The sequence below is a fragment of the Balaenoptera musculus genome, chromosome 4, assembly GCF_009873245.2.
Source record: "Balaenoptera musculus isolate JJ_BM4_2016_0621 chromosome 4, mBalMus1.pri.v3, whole genome shotgun sequence".
In the NCBI taxonomy this organism is placed as follows: domain Eukaryota; kingdom Metazoa; phylum Chordata; class Mammalia; order Artiodactyla; family Balaenopteridae; genus Balaenoptera; species Balaenoptera musculus.
Genome location: NC_045788.1, coordinates 95,060,279 through 95,073,589, shown reverse-complemented (window position 1 = coordinate 95,073,589; position 13,311 = coordinate 95,060,279). Strand labels below are relative to the sequence as shown.

At 36.9% G+C, this 13,311-nt stretch overlaps 1 protein-coding gene across 1 annotated transcript in view; it reads left to right on the top strand.

Annotated features, from left to right (window-relative positions):
* Nucleotides 1–13,311, top strand: part of ZPLD1 (zona pellucida like domain containing 1) — an 80,714-nt gene that overhangs the window by 45,388 nt on the left and 22,015 nt on the right. The window contains exons 4-6 of the mRNA XM_036850807.1: nucleotides 4,864–5,084; nucleotides 8,378–8,559; nucleotides 9,977–10,049. Of these exons, the coding sequence (XP_036706702.1) occupies nucleotides 4,864–5,084; nucleotides 8,378–8,559; nucleotides 9,977–10,049 (476 nt within the window). The remainder of the gene's footprint in view (nucleotides 1–4,863; nucleotides 5,085–8,377; nucleotides 8,560–9,976; nucleotides 10,050–13,311) is intronic.

The following is a 13,311-nucleotide window of genomic DNA, read 5'->3' as shown; positions in this document are numbered from 1 at the left end:
ATATAGAATTGGATCCATTCCCTTTTTACTCCATTTATATGGTAACCATATTCTATGAACCCCATATCAGGCTATGTTTTTGTACATGGTGAGATAGATGGTGACAGGATATTTAGTGTGACAGGATATTTAAATTTGCATAATTTTAGAAAATCTGAGACAAACTCATTGCCTGATTGGTAGGTAAGAGGAGTGCAGAACATCTCTTTATTTTTATCTGAATTCAATTGAATACTGCATTTTAAAATTTCCTATGAAGAACTTAGCTTGGTTAAATATCAGGGGAAAAATCACCCTTTTGGCAGCATAACTGCACATAAACTCTGTATGCAGGCCTACCATTTTAGACATACTTAGTATCTTTAGACAGAAAACACTAGAAACCAAACATCTAAAGCTGTTTATTCCTTGATTATTTTTTGTCGTTAGCTTGTATTCATTGGATTGTTTAATACTGCAGTGTTGTTCAAAGGGATATTACAATTCAGGCCAGGGATTGGACAATAAAAAGGCTAAAAAAATTTAGTTTTTGAGAGCAACTGTTATTCAGTAACTGAAAACAATTTCTCTACTTTTGGCAGAAATTGCTCTTTGGCAACTTGAAGTAGCATTTTTGTTTCCCTCAAAGCCTCACAAATGGAAAAGTTGTGCTGAATAGATGTCCTTAGTATCTACAACCAGGGAAAAATGTGTTCCTTGGTAGGGACAGTGAAAAGTCTTTAGAAAGCTAGGTTAGGATGGATTTGAACAGATCCTTTCTTACACTGCAAAGTCTTTAGTTTGTTATCATTTCTCCAAGTGAGATCAGCTTGTAGCAAATTCAGTTCCACTGCAGGGGTTACAAGTCTCCAGTTATAAAGCAGAAAACGGAAGAGAGCACTACGTCTGGACAAAGCAATCACTGCCATTGTTAAGCTAGCATAGGTATCAATTAATTCTCGAACAAAGGTGAGGAAGCTAAAATCTTTAGTTGGTTTAAGTTAAGGGAGTGATACCTCTTTTGTAACATATTTAATGATATGTATTAACTTCCATACATTTATGGTATGCCAAGTAATGCAATGATACTCATTCTCTATTTCACCAGGCATAAAGAGTTCTTAGTGCATGCTCTGGTAGTTGAGAATTTGATTTCACATTTAAGTAGACATTTTGCTACCTTACAGAGACCATTTTGTATGTGAAGGTTTCCTGTGATCTTGCCTGTGTGCTTGCTACTTGGCCTCATTGCCTACCATTTCCTCCTTGCTTTTTTTTTTTTTTCCTTTAATTTATTTATTTTTGGCTGCATTGGGTCTTTGTTTCTGTGCGCAGGCTTCTCATTGCAGTGGCTTCTCCTGTTGTGGAGCACAGGCTCTAGGGGCGTAGGCTTCAGTAGTTGTGGCATGTGTGCTCAGTAGTTGTGGCGCATGGGCTTAGTTGCTCCGTGGCATGTGGGATCTTCCCGGACCAGGGCTCTAACCCGTGTCCCCTGCATTGGCAGGCGGATTCTTAACCACTGCACCACCAGGGAAGTCCCCCTCCTTGCTTTTTAAATTCAAATGAAAATGGAACTGTCCAACTCCTAACCAGCCTGAGCATATTTATTTCATACTTCTGTCATCATTCATGCTGTCCCCTTTGTGCTGTAAGTTTCCCACTACTTTTTGTAGCTAACTCCTACCGATACTTCAAAACTCAGTTCAATGCCATCTTCTCCAGGAAGCTGTCCCTAGTCAACTGGTCTGGGTAAGGTTCTCTTTCTATGCCACCCCATGGTTCTCTGTCCAATCTTTCTGTAAATGTGGGCCACATCTATTTCCTCTTATGGACTGTGATCTACCTAAGAAAAAGGACCACTACTTTGTACATCCTTAGTGCAGTCTATTGCCCCATAATTTATGTGAGTAATTAATTAATAACTCACTGGAGTACATCAATGAATATCATAGCTTCCTGCCTTCTGGGACTTCCAATTTATTGAGAAGACAATTATACAAATACATATGTGATTCCAAGTCGATCTGACATCATAAGCAGAGTAGCATAATTTAGATTTGGGATCAGGAAAGTCTTTGGGAAAAAGACAATGAAATTCGAGACCTGAGGGATGAGTAGGAATTCCTCAGACAAAGATTGGGAATAGGAGAAGCATCCTATGGAGGGGAAAGAAAACTGATTGAAGGTCTTATGTAACCTATATTAGGCTTTTTAAAATATGGTATTTTATTGAGGAATAACATATAAAATAAGATGCAGCAATTTTAAGGGTGTGACTTGAAATTTTAACATATGTATACACTCATGTTATCACCACCCAGATTGATACAGAACAATTTTATCACCCTCCAAATTTTCCTTGTTTCCCTTATTCTAGACAGTTTTCCTTCAGAGGTAACCACTAATCTGGCCTCTATGATTCAGTGTGATACTTTTAAAGAACTGAAAAGAATTCTATGAAACAGATGTAGGGAGCAAGGGAGATAGTAGAGATGAGATAAGAATGCAGAGGTAGACAGGTGGTGGATCACAGAGACTCTTGAGGACCTGGGTCAAGATTTGGACTTTTGGCCTGAGTGAAATGAATAGCTGTTGAAGATCTTCACAAAGAGGTAACATGATTGGATTTACGTTTTAACAGCTGTACTAATTAGAGGGCATTAAGGGTAGAAATAAAGGAACCAGTTAGGAGGTTAATGTAATATTCTAAGGGAAAATATAATTATGGCATAGACCAAGGAATAGCATAAAGATGGAGAAAAATCAACAGATTTAAGATGTAATTTGAAGTTTGAATGTTTGAAACACTCAAACATTTGTTTAAATGAACTCATTATTTTAATAAGAGCATCATTTAAAAATTATAGTTGCATTTGAACAGCTAATGTTGTTGAAAGCTAATAGACATATTCTCCCAATTTTAAGTGGTATTTATTATTTTCTGTGTTGGCACAGTATACTTCATCTGTGGAATATCATTTTATTTTCCACCTACAAAGGGAATATTGCTTGGAGTTTTCCATACTAAGTAGCCTAATATTTGCCTTTTGGCCATGAAAAAGATTTTCCATCTTTCTATCTTTTGCTATGAAAACAATTTTTCTTTTTTGTATTGAGTTTAAAATCATAATCAAACATAGAAATTTCCATTTTGATTGATTCGTATCCTCAAAACATGATTCACTTTACCAACAAAAAGCCAGTATGCAGAATAAACACTCCAAAGAAATATGCTGTTGAACACTTTTACCCATAGATTAGAACTGATATATTTAAGCAAATTAACTTCATGCCAAAAAGTCATGAATGACATTTACATATTAGATCATTTACCAAAAAAATATTTTATTTTGCTTGTTTTTCCTTTTTTGAACAATAAAGGTGATTTCTCCAAACAGCTTAATCCATTTTTATTTGTTTGTTTTCACACTTTGAAAACCAGATGTATGTTTCAGATTCTTTATCTCAGTGGTAAAAAATAAGAGTGTTAAAGACTGGTAAGCTTACTGTATTAATTTCCTAAGTCTGCTGTAACGATGTGGCATAAACAGAGTGACTTCAAACAACAGAAATATATTTTCTCGCAATTCCGGAGGCTGGAAGTTCAAAATCAAGGTATCAGTAGGGCTAAACTCCACCTGAGACTCTGGACAGAATCCTTCCTGGCCTCTTCCCAGCTTCTGGTGGTTTGCTGACAGTCTTTGCTGTTCCTTGGCTTGTAGGTGTGTCACTCCAATTCTCTGTCTTCACATGACATTCTTCCTGTGTCTCTGTCTCTTCACATGATATTCCTTTTAGAAGAACACCAGTAGTATTGGATTAGAGACCCGCCCTACTCCAGTATGACCTCATCTAAACTAATTACCTCTTCAATAACCCGATGTCCAAATAAGGTCACATTCTGAGGTACTGGGGGTTAAGATTCAATGTATTTTTTTTTTTTTTTTTCTGGAGGGAGGGAAACAATTCAATCTGTAACAGTTACCAAACCAATAAAACTAAAAGCTTCTGACACTGGGGAATTACCTAGCAGCAGCCAAATTCTCCATTTTCTCCATATATTTTCCTCATTACATGCAGAAAAATAACTAAATAGAGACATGAAAATTTTGTGTGTGGGCTGTGTGTGTGTGTGAGTGTGTGTGTGTGTGCCTGCTCACCTCTATAGACCTGGAATGGACCCCATCACTGATAACTCATGGAATCATGGAAAACTGCAAATTGTGAATTTACATTTTCATGCCTAGTTAATTGCTTTTATTCAGGCATAGTCATTGGCAAATTTTTCTTAGGGTAGACTGCATATCTGACAGTAATATCAACAGATAAGTTTTCATTCTCTTCCTCTCTAGCATAATTTAATAAAATAAAATGGAATCTGCATGGATGGCTTTTGTTTATACATCCTGGATGAGATGGGTTACAAAACACCGAAGTGCTCAGCAATTTGGCTTAGGATGGATTTTAACTGCTTCTTCCTTACACTTGAGAAAATGCATCATTTGTAGTGAGTCTCACTACTCTAGACAGGTGATCTAAATAATTCAGTTACTCTCTTCTGAATTTCCTAAGTGGCCTAATTTTTTCCACTCAATTCTCCAATCATTTTACACTACCCGATCAACATTTAATGCACATCCACTGTGTACCAGGCACAAGGAAACAGAGATGAACTATAATCTCTACACTCAAAGATCTCTCCTGAAATAACTAAATCAAAGACTATTTTTCCTAATACTTTCACGTTGGATTATGGTGTATTCAAGTATAGGAATGAGTTAAACAGACCAAGGGGATGAAAATACCTCAGGGGATGTTAAAGTTATTCTTGGACCCCATGCTGTGCTTTTGTGACTTGTTTTTTTTATATATTTTTTATTTCAGCTGAAAGAGACATCAGTGTCTACTGTGGGGTCCAGGCCATTACAATGAAGATTAATTTTTGCACAGTACTTTTCTCCGGTTATTCTGAAACAGACCTGGCACTGAACGGAAGGCATGGGGATTCCCACTGCAGGGGGTTCATCAATAACAACACCTTTCCTGCGGTGGTCATTTTCATCATCAATCTCAGCACCTTGGAGGGCTGTGGAAACAATTTAGTGGTAAGATTAGTGTGAAATTGTGTGCTAGGTTTGGGGATCATAACTAAAAAAACTCCCAGTTTCATGAAATAATCAGAAGCCCAATCTATCTTTCGAGAAAAAATTCCAATAAAACTGAACAAATAGCTTTCCTTTGCCTGTTTGAGGCTTCTGCTCCCAATCATACAATTTTATTTTCCAATAGTGGTTCTGTTTATTGTAGCTGGTGGTTGAGGGGCCTGAGATTAACTGTGCTACTCCAACCAACATTATTTTGTGTGAGTGACGCTGAGGAATATGTCTCTACAGTTTATCATTAGCTATGTTCCTCATGCTTTTTATGGAAGTATCTTTTATATTCCAGTGAGTTTGGCAATGGATCACTTGGCCTATTGCTTCTTAGTGACCTCATTCAGGAAGAAAGATGAAATATAGAATGAGAAACTTAGAATCTTCTAGGTATCATGTTTACCATTGAATGATCCACACCACTGTTCTGTAAAAGAGGGCTGTTAGCATTTCCAGTGTGAAATTCTTCATCCTGTGGGACTGTCCTTTGAATTTCAAAATGTTATCATACCCGATCTTACCTATGAAATCCCAGTAGCACGCTCTCTCCAGTCATTGTGAAAATCAAAACACCACTTCAAATATTTCCACCTTGAATGAGAACCACTAGTCTACACTATTCATTTATTTATGCATGCATTGAACACCAAAAATAGAATTGAAAGAGGCATTCACTCTCCTGGGAATTAAAATTAATTGAAGTAAAAATATTGTGATTTGGGGGGTGTTACACTAACATTCATTTAGCACTATTTTTTCTTTTGCTTGTTTAAATAGAGTCTTATTGGTTAATCCTAGCAAAGACAAAAAGAGGATTCAATGAGCATGACGACTCAGCCCGGTGAAGAAGGAGAGATCCGTTTTTCCTCTTGATAAATTATTGTTTGGGATTAAGGGGGAAAGCTTGATTATTCTAAGGGCAGGACTTTTAAGACGTGGTGGGAGATAGGAGACAGGAAAAAGATTTCTTTGAATCTCCTTTATCTTTTCCTGGAGGGCAGTTAGAATATTGTGCCCATGACCATTTCCAAGTCTACAGCTTGAGTATTCTTGACTCTTTTTATTAAAAACGTTTATTCATCTCTCTGGGTTGTGTGCAGAGAGGTTATGAAGTGGGCCTAAGGGAGAGAGGGAGAGTGATGCAGGTTGATTATTACACATCCAAGGTTCCGTGTGGAGGGAGGGAGCCCATGTGGAGAGCAGCAGCTCTGCCTCTCCTCCCACGGTAGCCCAAGGCCTCTCCTTCAAGGAGCTTTCTACTCTTGACTTCAGTCTTACCCTGCTGCTGGAAAAACAATTTGGGAGAAATGCCAGACAAAGCCTGTGTGTGTGTGTGTGTGTGTGTGTGTGTGTGTGTGTGTGTACGTGTTCATGTGTGTACCTTCATTTTTTTTTTTAGAGCTGAATTACTCAGGTATAAAAATTGAGATATATATTATGTGTATATATATAAATATATGTATATAATTTTTTTTCGCAGACAGAATTTGCATGTTTAGCTAGCCAGTCAGGCAAGCGATGTGTAGAGAGGAAGAATCACTTACTTTTTTATTTTTGTCTTAGATGTCACCACCTTTGGAGTCTGCTCCAAGGATAGTCCTGTATGGGAAAAATTAAGTAGACTACTAAGTCATCTGGATTAGAATCAAAATGTTTTCATTCATAATGATTTTGGTTCTCTTCATGAGTCAGCTAGATAATTGCTTCAGCTTTGCCCATGTGCTCCTAGGTTCATGTATAAAGTATATTCTATTGTTGAAAATTAAATGTTACAGGTCTCCATAATATCTGCTAAAAATATTAATTGAGCATCATATTGTATTTGACATGGCGGGAGAAGCTCAATTGTATTATGAAGGTCAAGAACATTATTGATTATTCCTGAAATGCTGGCTCTTAAATTTTAGTGGGATTGGAGAAATGAAAGCTAATCAGTCCCAGGGAAATATACACATGGACAATATTTTTATATAAATTCTAGGAGTTCATGATCCCTCTGCAACCCACCTATGAACTATTGTCCTGGAAGGGGATGAGAATCTCCATGTACCACAGAGGAAGACCCTGAGAAGATCGACCCTAAGAAAATGTGTGACCTTAATTCATTTGTTCAGAATTTATCTCGAGGACCCCAAGATGCTGATGTCACTGAGCTATGCTGAAGGGACAAAGGCAAACAAGACCAGGAGGGTCCCCTGCCCACAAAGAGCTCTGATTATGGATGGGGGTGTGCTGAGTCAGACTGCTCATGCACTGTGATTGCATGAATAGAAGCTGTGGGGCTATCAGGAGAAGTTTCCAGGCAAGATGAGATCCAGGGGAGGAGTGGGATATGTCGTGGTGAGGAGGGGAGAGTGGAGGCAGGAGGGGTATGCACAAAGGCCAGAGCAACAAGGACCTTGGGGCTGGGACATTATTAACCAAGAGTGGGAGCCTGGAGACGTGAAGCTAACATGGAAAACAAGATCAGATTAACAGGGGTCTTTTAGACCATGCCACGGAATTTGGACTTTACCCATGAGTGTTTTCAAATTACTTGCTGTAGCACAACGAGTAACATATAGTCTCTCTACTTTCTTATTTATGAAATATGAGTATAGTGTCTTTGGTTATATGAAGTTTTATTTAGTTAAAAGACACATATGAGTCAGACAGTGAAAGACAAATATATGATATCGCTTATATGTGGAATCTAAAAAAATGCTACAAATGAACTTATTTACAAAATAGAAATAGAGCCACAGATGTAGAAAACAAACTTATGGTTACCAGGGGGGAACAGGGGGGATAAATTGGGAGATTGGGGTTGACATATACACACTACTATATATAAAATAGATAACTAATAAGAACCTACTGTATAGCACAGGGAACTCTACTCAATACTCTGTAATGACCTACATGGGAATAGAACCTAAAGAAGAGTGGATATATGTATATGTATAACTGATTCACTTTGCTGTACACCTGAAACTAACACAACATTGTAAATCAACTCTACTCCAATAAAAACTAATTAAAAAAGAATAAAATCACCCTCTTTATGAGAAGAAAAAAAAGACGTATGATCACTTATAAGTAGCATTATATGTGTATAATTTCAAAACCATGCCATGTTATAGTTGCAACAGACCCTAGAAATGATCTGTCTAATGTTTTATTTTATTTCTAATATTTTTTTATATGAAATGCCTAGATTTACATGTAACTATTTAATAACTGAGCTTGATCTACCATTCTAACAGGTATCCACAATTCCTGGAGTCAGTGCTTATGGAAATGCAACTTCAGTACAAATAGGAAATATTTCAGGATATATTGATACTCCAGACCCACCAACAATCATCAGCTATCTACCTGGACTTCTTTACAAATTTAGTTGTAGTTATCCATTGGAATACCTGGTTAATAATACCCAGCTTGCTTCGTAAGTCGCATTTTATTCTTGCTTTCTCATATTGTCTTTTGGTTTGAGTCATTTTTACCCTTGAGGGACTTATAAAGATAGCAGGATTTGTTGAGAATAGCTAAACTCAATCTAATGGAAACCATATAAGGTCTTATCTATCTATCTATTTATCTACCTATCTACCTCTCTATCCATCTGTGAGTGTTATTGTTATGATGCATATCAAGAGCTCAGTTTTAATCCTCCCCCCCCCAATTAAAATTGGTTCAAACTAGTCAGCCTTGGGTTCTCCTAGCTCCCTTCAGAACTGCCCAAGAACCCAAGAACCCTGGGTGCTTATGCAGTCCAGAAGGGCCTGTCCTGTTTCCAGTGTGTAGAACATTCGGTCACTGCATTGTTGGGTCCTCTTTGGCTTCATTCTCTGCCGTATCTCTCACTGGTGGACTCTGCTGCCCAGAATCTGAGGTCTCCATGCCTCCTGCTGAGGTGTCACCTGCACAGTTGCTTGCTGATGCTTCCCAGGAAAGGTGGTGTCACCCAGAGCCAAAGAGCTTCAGACATGGACTGAGGTCATTGCCTTTTGTTTATAGTCATGTATCCATTCATTACTCCCAAAGCGCATACTCCAAGACAGTTATACATCCATGTTACAATATAACCATATGGATTTGTGAAATATTTTTGACAAGATAGAGTGATTGAATAAGAACTTTCCCTCTCCAGTTCTAGGGTTTTCTATCACAAAAGTAAAGTTATTGTTTAATCTTAGTCACAGGGAACGTGGAGGACACATTTTGCTTCAGGTAAAAAATATTCATAGATGACTTAATGGCACAATGATGACAAACAGCTTGGTCAAAAGCAAGATTTTGATGTGGAAAAAAAGAAAAGAAAGGCCTTGAGTCAAAAGCATACAGATGCAGAGGGAAGGAGGTCATAGTCTTTCACTCTGCTCCCCTCAACTTTCCCACTAAATACACTCCTGAACTTCAATGCACATGGAAATGTATTCATTTATTCAATAAATATTATACACCTACTACGTGCCATGCAATGTTCCAGCAGTGAACAAAGTAAAACAAAGTCCCTGATCTCATGAAATTTCTATTGAAGTGAAATTGATGAAAATGTATTTGCATCAGATTCAATTTTTTTTTGGAATGACGTTTTTCTGCAAAAGTTTCATGTAAGTAATAAAAAATGTAAAAAAGCTTCCTTTATAAATAAAAAGATCATAAAGAACAGTTTGTCTTTACTTAGTCCCTCTTGCTTTTTGATTATTTATCCGTTCAGTAATTTAAACAGTATGCACACTCCAGACCTAGTTAAAAGTATGTCAGGATTACTCAAGTTTTTTGCCTTAAATCTAACATTAAGGTATAACTGAAACTTTAAAAATCTCATCAATGCCTTCCTTTTCCTCAATCTGTTTTAGGTCCTCAGCTGCTATTTCTGTGAGGGAGAACAATGGTACATTTGTCAGCACTTTGAACCTGCTTCTTTATAACGTAAGTTGACGGGCGAAGGATGTTATCTCCTCTTTCACTGTTCTGAGGAGCCATTTATGAGAATGGCTTTTATATAAAAATCTACCAAAAGCCACATTAACCTTGTTATACTTTGGTAACACTTATTCATCTTTACCACCATTTTCATATATCTTAGTGATAAAAGTATACTAAAAACTCCATTTTTTTCTGGAAGTTGGTGTATGATTTAAACTTTACTTTATAAATGTGATTCTGCATAGTTACTCCAAGTGTCTATCTACATTTATACATATATAATTATTTATGTGTGTATGTGTGTGTGTGTAGCCATAGTCAGGGTCAAGATTTTGGAAATAATATATTTGTGATAAAAAGATAGGAAAAGTCCAAATGATACTTGACTTGAGGGCACGATGCTTGGTGATGAATGTGTTAATATTTTCAATGTGGGTTTTGGCTGTTGTCAATTCTGTCACATTTGAAATAATTTGGGTTGACTGCACAGTATTGTATAAACTTTTATCATTTAAATATCGACAGTGGCAGCAAAAACGTGAAAAATACATGAATTTCTATTTATAACTAACATTAATCTCACAATGATATTTTCATGTTGATTAAAAATTTTTATTCATACATGTTAAATGCCTGATTTAAATATCAACCAACATTTTTGTAAATTATGAATCTGATTTTTACATTATTATTCATGTCATCATGGCACTGAGTTATAATTCATGCAACTGATTTAAAAGTCATTGCATTATACTTTGAATATAATGTGCTATAAATATTGTAGTAAGACATTTTCCAAAGGCATTTTAAAAAGTCATGTTTATAAGTTTGTAGTCTGACACCACAGAGTTCTAAACAACAAATTAAAATGTGTTGGAATGGAGATTGCCTTTCTGTCATTTCTAAACTTTCTTCTGTAAGGAGAAGCTGCCAAGATACTTGGTTTTACAATACTCAGCAAATATGGGTCAGTATTCATTCCCAGTATGGCCAGATATTTATTTTGTTGTGAGCAGTATTTTTAAATTGGAACATTTCTGTTAATTTATACGTGTAAGGTCCCTCAGGTAGAATTGCGATGAATGGTTTGGATTCAATCTTATTTGTTATAATTGAGTGAAACAAAGATGAGAATTCCTGATCCTAAAAAAGTGAAAAACATACTCACATGACATTTAAGGATACCACTATTTTCTGTGAAATTAAACTATTCTCTCAGCAGAAAAGCAGAAAATCAAACCTTAGAACTGTGGATTTGAGGAGAGCTTTGCTATTAAGCTCTTTCCTTTATCATTAGAAATAGTATCGTAGTCCTGTTGCTAACTAGACCTAATCCTTCAAAGAGTTTCTAGAATCTTAATGCCAAGTAAAAGTCTATAATTTGATGATAACCTTAAGATTTTAATTCTATAGTAAGTAATTTATATCAGAATATAAATGAAATACATAGTGCCAAAATCCTTCTCATTTTTAACCAATTTGCAATGAAAGTATTACTAATGGTTGAATTAATACATTAAAATTTAAAAGTTATTTACTAACCAGTTATTTAATAAAATTCAACCACTTCCCTACAAACTAGTGTTTTAAACATTAACAGACTTAATTTTTTTAGAGCAGTTTTAGATTTAGAAAATTTGACCTAAAATGTACAGAGAGTTCCTATAGACCTCCAGTGCCTGCATACAACTTCCTCTATTATCTGCACTTTGTATTATGGGTCATATGGCATATTTGTTACAATTGATGAACCAATACTGACATATTATTAAGTAAGGTCCATAGTTTACATTTAGGTTAATACTTCACGTTATATATTCTATGGGCTTTGACAAATGTATATGACATGCATCCATTATTACTGTATCATACAGGAGAGCTTCACTGCCCCAAACTAGTTTCTTAACATGGCACCTTTGCAGTATTTTGCCATCTTACAGGACATTAAAAAAAAGTAATTTATACTGAAAAAATTTTTGTATACTTTGACGAATTGATCCAAAACCATATTTATTATTTGTTTGGAACACTAACATTTAGCTACCCAAATGTAATTTTATTGCAGTATTTCAAACTAAGTATTATTTTACAGCCATTGGGGGCCATATTTTACATGCAAAGTTTGTGATTTCTAACCCTTAGGAATGATGAAAATTATATTACATACCTACTGCTCTTATTCTATGGTTAGTTACTTGGGAAAAAGTGCAATTGTTTATTTCTATGTGTTCTGGGATTCAGTGAATGTACTTAGGAAAATTTTACTTATAATAAATAATGACATTAATTGACTATGTGATTTTAATATATGGAGTTTACTTCAAGTTGAACTATGACCTTATTTTTGCATGGTATAAATAGATCAGTTTTCTCCTCTGTGGAAACTGAAAGTGAGGATGACCTTGTGAATTTGAATTATACCTAAGTAATAGTGTCTTCTGAGCAGATAAAGAAACAGAGTTAATCTAAAACTGGGTTATGTTAATTATGAATTATTTTTAAAGTTGAAGAAAAAATTTAAAATAAATATAATTGATTTTAGGGACAATATTGTGCTAACAGGAGTAAAGGCAACTAAACAAAATAAAATCAAAAGATCAGGGGGAGGAGAGAAGATGGCGGAAGAGTAAGACGCGGAGATCACCTTCCTTCCCACAGATACAGTAGAAATACATCTACACGTGGAACTGCTCCTACAGAACACCCACTGAACGCTGGCAGAAAACGTCAGACCTCCCAAAAGGCAAGAAACTCCCCCCGTACTTGAGTAGGGCAAAAGAAAAAAGAAATAACAGAGACAAAAGAATAGGGACGGCATCTGCACCAGTGGGAGGGAGCTGTGAAGGAGGAAAGATTTCCACGCACTAGGAAGCCCCTTCGTGGGCAGAGACTGCTGGTGGCAGAGGGGGGAAGCTTCGGAGCCACGGAGGAGAGCGCAGCCACAGGGGTGCGGAGGGCAAAGCGGAGAGATTCCCGCACGGAGGATCAGTGCCGAGCAGCACTCACCAGCCCGAGAGGCTCGTCTGCTCCCCCGCCGGGGCGGGCGGGGCTGGGAGCTGAGGCTTCGGTCGGATCACAGGGAGAGGACTGGTGTTGGCGGCATGAACACAGCCTGAAGGGGTTAGTGCACCACAGCTAGCCGGGAGGGAGTCCGGGAAAAAGTCTGCAGCTGCCGAAGAGGCAAGAGACTTTTTCTTCCCTCTTTGTTTCCTGGTGCGCGAGGAGAGGGGATTCAGAGCGCCGCCTAAACGAACTTCAGAGACTG